The 10196-nt window shown below is 38.1% G+C and overlaps 1 protein-coding gene across 1 annotated transcript; it reads left to right on the top strand.

Moving 5' to 3' along the window:
- Positions 1-7275: 7275 nt before the first annotated feature.
- On the top strand, positions 7276-8220 carry LOC115412628 (olfactory receptor 6N2-like). The gene has a single exon (XM_030125229.1). It carries the CDS (start codon positions 7294-7296, stop codon positions 8218-8220), a length of 927 nt encoding a protein of 308 aa, XP_029981089.1. The 5' UTR covers positions 7276-7293.
- The last annotated feature ends 1976 nt before the right edge of the window (positions 8221-10196 follow it).

Here is a 10196-nt window from a genome sequence, read left to right as displayed (position 1 = left end):
GAATTTTACCTTAAAGGACTGCCAACCTCTCAGCACTGTTGAAAGCGAGGGGTTCAGGGAACTCCTTCAGGTCCTTGAGCCTTCATATGTTTTGCCAACCAGAAAGGTTTGTACAGAAAAGGTCTAGAGAATAATTTCAATATATTGATTTTCTTTTAAAACTTGGTTTTATTTTCAGACTGTCAAAGAAATGGTTGCTCAAAAATATGGAGAGGAACAGGACCGAGTGAGAAGGGAAGTACAGCAAGCTGTGGCAGTGAGTATTACAGCTGACGTGGACATCTGTGAACATAGAGGCTTACTTGGCTCTTACCTGTCACTACATTAATGAAAATATGCAGTTGTGTACATCTGTGTTGGGAGTGCAGCACTTTCCACAAAGTCACACTGCTGACAATTTGACCCAAGTCAAAATGGGCATGATGGATGACTGGGCCATAACTGATAAAGTAAAGTGTCTAGTGACCGATGCAGCACCAAACATGATAGCATCATCAAGAAGTCTAAACATCCGCCATTCAATCTGCATCACACATACTCTTAATTTATTAGTAAAAAAGTCATGCGATCAAATACCGACACTCACAGCAATAAGAAACAAATCTAGGCAAATTGTTTCTTACTTTAGATCAAGCACTACAGCAAAAGAGAAGCTTGCTCAAGTGCAGCAACAGATGGGACGGCCAACCCTAAAACTCATCAATGAGGTACCAACACGCTGGAACAGCACATATCAGATGCTATCAAGGCTATATGATGAGAAGGAACCAGTGTGGGTATCTCTTGCTTCGCTCAAAACTAACATTACTCCACTGACGACAGACAAGTGCACAATCATAGCAGAGACACTGCTTGTGCTTGCTCCTTTCTATCAGGCCCACAGTGGAGTTGTCAGAAGAGAAGAGAGTTTCTGGATCAAAAGTCATCCCGATGATGAAAATACTTTATCATGCACTTGAGCATAATGCTTCAAATTTGCACACACCTGACGCAATACAACTTCATGAACACTTTAGGTGTCATGTCACTGACACTGCTTCCAATCTGGAGTCACTGACTGTGTTGACACTATCAACACTTCTTGACCCAAGATTTAAATCACTCGGTTTCCAAAGTTCCAACAAATGTGGCGAAGCAGTAAGTAGACTTAGAACTGAATGTTCCGCTTTAATGGGCCACACATCAACCGAGCCACAGCCTGGATCTTCATCGGCAACAACTTCAGGCATGTTATTCAGCCTTATGTGTTTATTTGTGCATTTAATTGTTTGCAAATCATGTACTAAAATGCCAATCTGTTGTTTCTAAGATAACCTGTGGCAATATCTGGACAATGAAGTCGACAGGCAAACCACCAACACCAGAGCAGATGCAATAATTGAGGTCCAGAAACACATGTCCGAAGGCAACATCCCCCGTTCCAGTGATCCACTGAAGTACTGGGACAGTCAAAGAAGAAATTACCCTCACCTGTTTCAGCTGTCTTTACAGTTTCTTTGCACACCAGCTTTCTCGGTGCCATGTGTACGATTGTTTTCTAAAGCCAGAGAAATCGCATCAAAAAAGCAAAATTGGCTGAAGGCCAAAACATTGGAAAGGCTTATTTTTTTGAATAAAAATTTGTAAAAAAAAAAAAATAATAAATCCCAGTCCTCAAGCATCCTCATTCACAAGCCGTTCAGTTAGATTTTCACGTTATGATACATGTTCACATTATTTATTGACTGTATCTAAAAATATCAAAGATATTTTAAATTTAAATGAAGATATGAAATAATACAATATAAAATACAATGACTTAAATTATATTATTGTATATACTAGGTCATCAAAGCAGTGTCAGTTGAGTCTGTCGACAAGGTTGCCTGTAGGGATTTTTAAGGTCCAGCAGGTGTCAGTATTCAGTGACACAGTATCGACTAGTGATGGGTCTGACGACACTGAAGCCTCGGCGCATGTGCCGAGCAAACGAGGCGAAACCCTGTGTCGGTGTGCGTATCGCTTTAACGAAAATCACGTGACCGATACAGTTCCTGTATCGTTTGGTTGTGAAGCGCCAAATTGTATTTATAAGGGAGAAAATGTATCGACACGTTTGTGGGTTTTGTTGGATGGAGATAGTTTGTGTTGTTTGCTTTGCGTTGGTTTTTGGCTTGTCATTGGATACCATGGATCAACCAAGGAAGAGGAAGTTTTCTCCCATGTGGGATCATTTTGATCTTATCATGGAGAATAAGGTAAATGATTTTTTGTTCTCATTTCCACTATTGATCATTTTTCTTTTGGGTTATTCCAATCTCTTTCTGAAGGATAGTTCAATTAGTTTACATTGATTAACTTTTATTTCTATTGTAGGTGAAATGTAGGATTTGCTCCCAGGAGCTGTGTTACAACCAGAGCACTTCTACAATGCTTAGGCATTATCGTGTCCGGCATGAGAAGGAAGAACCGGTTAACGCTCCTGTGATGAACCCTGGTGCTTCCAGAAAGCAGGCGATTGATGAGGCTATAGTGAATATGATCATTAAAGACTGTCAGCCACTTAGCCTTGTGGAAGATGAGGGGTTCCGAGAGCTGCTCCAGCTCCTTGTGCCATTATATGTTCCGCCATCCAGAAAGGTACGTGAAACATCTGATGAATGGGTGTTATACATGTTAGCAAAGTATATGTAAAGTGTCATGAGATAACTTCTGTTATTATTTGGTGCTATATAAATAAAATTTGATTTGATATGCATGTTATGTGCTGTCATTCACTAATCTACTCTACTTGTGTTTTTAATTTTAGGCTATCAAGACCATGATTAACCAGAGGTATGAGGAGAAAAAGGAGCAAAAAAACTGCAGAGTGCATCTGCAGTTAGCCTGACAGCTGACATGTGGACATCCATCAACACTGAGGCTTATCTGGCTGTGACCTGTCACCACGTCGACAGTGAGAGCCATACACTGTGTACATCAATGTTGGGAGTGGAACACTTCCCTCAGCAGTACACTGCTGAAAATATGGCCCAAGCAAAAAAAAACTTAATGGATGAGTGGGCCATAGCAGAGAAAGTGACATGTCTGGTCACAGATGTGGCTGCAAACATGATTGCATGTGTCAGAAAGCTCCAAATCAGACACACAATTTGCATAGCGCATTCATTAAAACAAGGCAGATCGTCACATACTTTAGAACCAGTACTACAGCCAAAGAGAAGCTGGCACAAGTCCAGCTACAGATGGGAGGACCAGTGAAGAAACTAATGAAGGAAGTGTCAACTAGATGGAACAGCACGTATTTAATGCTGGAACGCATGGTGGAACAGAAGGAGTCGGTGTTCGTAGCCCTGGCCTCTTTAAAAAGTGATATACCTCAACTAACTACAGAAGATTACAAAATCATAGAGGAGACACTGTGTGTGCTTGCTCCATTTAATCAAGCAACAGTCGAACTGTCTGAGGAAAAAAGAGTCTGCATCAAAAGTAATCCCAATGCTTAAAATATTGCACCACTCTCTGCAACGCAATGCGTTAAATGTAACCACAGAAACTGCAATTCATCTTGTGGAAAATCTTAAAAGAAGACTGCTGGAAACTCTGTGCAGCCTGGAGTCATTAAGTGTAATGACAATATCAACACTGCTGGACCCTCGGTTCAAGACCATGGCATTCTTAAGCTCGTCAAAAGCAAACGAGACAGTGAGAAGATTAAAATCGGAGTGTGTGGCAGAAATGAGAAAAACTGTACCCACACAAATGGAAGATGCCCAAGCTGGGTCTTCAACTCAACCATCTGCTCCCAGTTCAGGTATGTCATATGATTGTTAATTGTGTTTATTTGTATTTTAATGTTCTTGCAAATCATTCCATGTGATTACAACAAATTAGTAATGCAGATGCATTTTATTTTTTCCTCAGATGACAACCTGTGGCGGCTGATGGACATGGAAGTTGAGGAGAGGAGACCCAATTCAAACGTCACCACCGATGCCATTATTGAGGTGCAAAGATACATCTCCGAGGTGAACACACCAAGATCACAGGATCCACTACAGTACTGGAAAACGCAAAGACCTAATTACCCTACCTTATACAAACTAGCAATGAAATTTCTGTGTACACCATCATCATCAGTGCCTTGTGAAAGAGTTTTCTCAAAAGCAGGAGAAATGGTTTCCAAACGCCGCAATTGCCTTGGCCCAAGGATGTTAAAGCAACTATTGTTTCTCAATAAAAACTTGTGAATGAACCTTGTTCAGTCTGTTTCCAGTCGTTATTAGAGGTACCTGCAATGGCTTTTTAACTCCAGCAGATGTCGCCACTAAGTGATACAGCAACACAGTTTCAACACAGTGTCGACACAGTTTGGGAAATGTGCCATACACCCAGTGAGGCCTCATCTGCCCATCACTAGTATTGACACAGTATCAATACAGTTTGGTAATGAGTCGAAACGCTTCATGACGCCTCATCTACCATTCACTAGTTGCAAGGAAAAAAATGAATTAACCTAACCAAACATAACCCAACAAAAGCTGTGGATACCTGGGAGGAGGTCAGGTCAGGGAGAGAGTGAGTGTGACTGGAGGAGCTTAAATATTCTCTGCACACCAGGCCCAGGTGTGCAGCATTACCAACGAGCTGCAACTCACAGTCACCAGCTGGAGACACCTCCAAGCTGATGTCACAACCCGACAGTCATCACACACACCCCAAGATGGGGGCCCCAAAGGGATCACCGACACCAAAAATTAGAAAAACACCAATAGATGCACATGACTGTCAGATAAACAATAAACTTCAAATTGCTGATGGGACCAAAACATCCTGAGTCCTGTGGTCTGGATGCAGGAGATCAATCTCCCAATAGAAGTGGGCGGAGAACTCGACTAATTAAATGAAAGTCCATGTTTGACTGTCTATCAGTGATCAATAATAACTATCTTGATATCTATAATTATTTGTATGGTATAAGCCATAAAAATATGGTCCATTATAAGTAAAGGCATGGACACAACCTCATTAGTGTAATGTAATGTTGTGTTGGACTACTTTCCTTTTTTAGCTCATTGGCCGACAGACTATGAGCTCTTGTGAAGCCGCTGTGTCTCACTGGTTTCAAAAAATTCCAAAATCTAAATCTCTCAAAACTATGAACAAACTTTGTAGACATTGTCCCAAGGAAGACACATATAATATTTGATATTTGAATGGACTCTATGCACAGCCTCACTACTTCCTGAACTTCAGGCAGGTCCTCTATTTCCTGTCTTTCATTATTGGATAAACTGATTAATCCAGGTGTGCCTAATTAATCAGTTGTCACAGTCAGAAGTAGCAGACACACCTGGATTAATCAGTTTGTCCAAAAATAAAAGAGGAAATAAAGGACCCACCTGAAGTTCAGGAACTAGTGAGGCTGTGCATAGAGCTCATTGAGTCTCAGCAGTAGTTTTTTCAGAGAAGATGTTTGAAGAAATTGCTAACAAAGACAAGGACAACAAAGCCGATGCCGGACACAACGCCTTCACACTAGCTCATAGTCTGTCGGCCAGTGAGCTAAAAAGGCCAATGGTTCAGCACAACAACATTACACTAATGACATTGTGTCCATGCCTTTACTTATAATAGTCCCTATTTACATGGTTTATGACATGGAAATAGTTACAGATATCAATATAGTTATTATTGATCACTGATAGGAAGTCATATATGGACTTTCATTTAATTATTTGAGTTCTTCAGTCAAAGTACCAGCCACTTCTAGATTCTAGATTGATCTCCTGCATCCAGACCCCAGGACTCTAACATAGCAGCAGAACCTGACAACCTCACAAATTCAGCTTGTTCTTGATTCTTGATAGAACATGCTGGTGAGACAAAGGGACACTGATCCTATTTTTTATTAGCTTACCGGCCAACAGGCCGTAAGCTATTGTCGTCATGCGACATCCGGCGGCGTCTGTCGTCGTCTGTCGTCCGTTACAAAAATTTCAATCGTCTTCTTCTCCGAAACTACAATTCCGATTGACTTCAAACTTGGTATACAGCTTCTTTATGATGATATCAACAAAAGTTAGTGAAATTATTTGAATCTGGATCTGATTCTGGATTTGGTGTGACTTTGAAAAATTTCCCCATTATAAGAGATAGGAAGTGGATTGATGCAATAACTCAGTAAATATAAATGATATCAACTTGAAATTTCTACAGTCCAGCCCTGATGGGGAGATGACCAAAACATAATGGCCACATGCTGATCAGGATCTTCTTCTGGATCTGGGAACTTACGGAAAATGTAATATGGGCTCTTATGGGGAAAAAAATTCAATCATCTTTTTCTCCCAAACTCCAGTTCTGATTGACTTCAAACTTGTTATACAGCTTCTGTATGATGATGTCAACACAAGGTATTGAAATTATTTGGATCCGGAGCTGATTCTGGATTTGGTGCCACTTTGAAAAATTTTCCCATTATAAGAGATAGGAAGTGGATTGATCCAATAAATCAGTATCAATGATATCAAGTTGGAATTTGAATTTTTTACAGATCTGATTGGAATATGACCAAAACATGGGCTATTTCTGTAATATAATAAATACACAGAACTGGGTGATAATAAATGGAATCTGGATACATTTCCCAAAGCTTTTAATTTGGCCGGAAAGCTACAGGGCCATCGGTCCTATATTTTGATAATGTAATCATGCAACTGTTGCGGCTTAGAAATATTTGTAATAATTTCCAATTCATTAATATGTGGATAGGTAAGCTTTTATTAAGGAGTATATTCTTATTTCATTGTATATTTATTTTGGGACAGTTTTTGTAAATTTTTCTTGTTTTTGCTATTGTCAAAAGGTTAGAGTTCATACGAGTTTGTGATGTCATCAGTGAGTGCGAGTGAGAAGAAAAAAAAAGAGCTGCATAGAAAAAAATGTGTCTTACTGGTTGAAGTGAGATATCTAATGTAAACTCCAACACCAAACTGTGAGCAATAAAGTTGCCAGAAGGAGGATGAAATTGTGTCTCTTTGAAGGTGCAACACAACAATAACAAGTTATTTACAGATTAGTAAACAATTCTTTACACTTGACGGAATGGTAATGAGATCCATGGAGGCTGACGACATCAGATAAGAAAACAAAAAAAACAGACGCACATTCAAACCAAACCAGTTTTCCATGTTGATGTGTGCTTGTAAATTTTATTCAAGGCTCAGATCATTTTCACTGAACAAGGGAGTCTAGTATACACTCTCGCAATTTTGTGTCATCATAATATTATATTAATATTTGACTTTGATAATGGATGAAGATTTAAATGTCACATATATAACTTTGGGTGGGTATGTGAATGTGCAGCAGTACAGATATGTTTATTTTCTGATCATATTCATTGCATATATTTTAATAATCTGTTGTAATTCAACTATCATTTGTCTGATCTGTATTCACCGAAACCTGCATGAACCTATGTACATTTTTATTGCAGCTCTGTTAGTGAATTCTGTTCTTTACAGCACTGTGGTCTACCCAAAGCTATTGATTGATGTTTTATCTGAAAATCAGGTCATATCTTATTCAGCCTGTCTGTTTCAGCTTTTTACATTTTATACCTTAGGATGTTCAGAAATCCTCCTGTTGTCAGCCATGGCCTATGACAGGTATGTGTCTATATGTAAACCTCTGCAATATCCAACTATCATGAGAAAAACTACGGTAACACTTCTACTGCTTTTAGCTTGGCTGATTCCTGCTTGTCACATTATAGTGTCAGTAATATTGATTGATAATCAAAAGTTCTGTAAATTTACTTTGCAATCTCTTTTTTGCAATAACTCAGTTTTCAAACTCCATTGTGTAAATTCACAAGCATCAACAATATATGGTTTAATTGGTTTGTTAAATGTTTTCCTTTTCCCAATGATATTCATACTTTTTACCTACACCAGAATATTCTTAATAACCCATCGACGTTGTAAAGAAGTCAGGAAAAAAGCTGCACAGACCTGTTTACCCCATCTGCTGGTTTTAATCAGCTTTTCTTTGTTAGGTACATATGATGTTCTAATAGTTCGACTGGAAGCTGATATTCCAAAAACGGCACGTTTAATTTTGACTTTACAGCTTGTTCTGTATCATCCTCTCTTCAATCCAGTCATATACGGACTAAAAATTCAAGAAATTTCTAAACACCTGAAGAATTTGTTCTTTTCACCCACAGTGAAATAATCGAATTTTGTAACCTCATAATTTTGCAGAGATTTAACATAATAACGTTGTACGGAGTAGAAGCTTGATATTTATGAACTGTCACAAATTTTGAGACTGTTAAGAAGCAGTTGTTTTTGTTTTTTTTTGGGGTTTTTTTTCAGGATTTTAATTGTCAAGTTTAAAAATAATACCACAAATTATTTTGTGATCAGGTGGTCACAAACTTCTTGAATTGATACTTTTGTTGTTTTTGCATTGTTGTGTCTTGTGTCTGCCTGTATTTTATTTTATTTTATTTTATTTAACCTTTATTTAACCAGGAAATGTCCCATTGAGATTAAGAACCTCTTTTACAAGGGTGTCCAGGCCAAGATAGGCAGCAGCAACGCAACACATAGTTACAAGAATACATACAACATACACACACACTCGACAAAAACAGATGATAAAAATTGCATGTACAGGCAGATTAAGAAAAGCAAGTGCAAGATATGGAATTGGCCTCAAGAACTCTCAATTTGGACTTAAAAGTGCTCAAAGAAATCAACTCAGTTTCCAGTCTTTTTGTAACTGATTCCAAAATGAGGTGCAGAACAACTAAAAACCTTTTGACCCATTTCTGTACGGGCAAATGGAACAGACAGCAGAATGCACTCATTTGTTTGAAGAGAATAATTTTCAGAATTTCTCTTGTCAATTAAGGAACAGATGTAGCCAGGCAAGAGGCCAAGTATGGCCTTGTATATAAACAAGTACCAGCGGTTGGTCCTTCTGGTGGTCAGAGCAGGCCATCCTACCTGTGAATACAGCTCACAGTGGTGAGTCAATGCTTTACAGTTGGTGATAAACCTCAAGGAAGCATGGTAGACACTATCAACCTTCTGTAGGCACTGAGCAGAAGCATTCATGTATAAAAGATCTCCATAGTCCAATACTGATAAAAAAAAAAGTCGCAGCAACAAGATGCTTTTTTACTTTAAAAGAAAAACACAATTTGTATCAGCTCTACCTTGGAGGTTTATCCTGTGCTACCATAATGAACAGTCATTTGTCGCAGTTTTCTGGGTCAAATTTGGACATATTCATGAGTTTTGGGGTATGCAGCTCACTACATGTATGACAGTGGTTCTCAAACTTTTTACAGTGGAGTACCCCCTGAAATATACTTTTTTTAGCCAAGTACCCCTGACTCTCACTTCAGCATTTTTGATTGAAAAAAAATGTGTTCCTGTGTCAAAGGTGTCTGTTTTTATTTTTAAAACTTTGTTAACAAACATCATGTATTGAACTGTAATATATAAAAAAAAACAAAATTTTTTAAAGTAAATTGTGTGTGCAAAATATAAACTGAAAAGTGCCCTCTTTCATTGATAAGAAAAATAAATAAATTGCTCATTAATCCATAAATGAACCTTTCATCAACAAAAAATAATTACTTGGCTATTCAAACTCATTTTAAATAATATAAAATAAAAATGATCTTAAAATGTTACCAAAGCTTAAACAAGATGATTGACAATAAAACTATTATATTAATGCATTTATTGTTTTATATTTCAGCATTAATTCTCATTTATTTTGTATGTTATACATGATGACTTATTTAATGTATTTTTCCCAAAAAATTTCAAGCACTCATTTTGACCTCACAAACACAATTTGTGAACCAGTCATAAGATTTGCATGGGCAGATTATGAGTACAGATAGTGGATGGATCTTATTCAACTCATTTGTGTTTGTTTGGGGAATTCGCCTTTGTACTGCACTACTTACACCATCTGGAGTCAAATTTCCCCATAGGGTTTGTTGTTATAATTAAAAAAAAAGAATAATTATCAACATTATCAATCAGCATGTTTCCTGACTTTCTTATGAAGTCTTACAATGAACTACCGTCTACACCCTCCAACTCATTCAGCTGGCCATATAATGGCGACATCTCATTGTTTACATCCCAGAATGCACTGCAAGAGTGAGAGACCCGTAAAGTGAG

Source organism: Sphaeramia orbicularis, chromosome 21 (assembly GCF_902148855.1).
Source record: "Sphaeramia orbicularis chromosome 21, fSphaOr1.1, whole genome shotgun sequence".
Lineage (NCBI taxonomy): Eukaryota > Metazoa > Chordata > Actinopteri > Kurtiformes > Apogonidae > Sphaeramia > Sphaeramia orbicularis.
The sequence above is the reverse complement of the archived record's forward strand: the minus strand, read 5'-3'. Positions and strand labels throughout refer to the sequence as shown.

What these genes read in the sequence shown, in the direction of transcription:
- LOC115412628 (XM_030125229.1), top strand. Translation starts at nt 7,294, where the DNA reads ATGGATGAAGATTTAAATGTCACATATATAACTTTGGGTGGGTATGTG.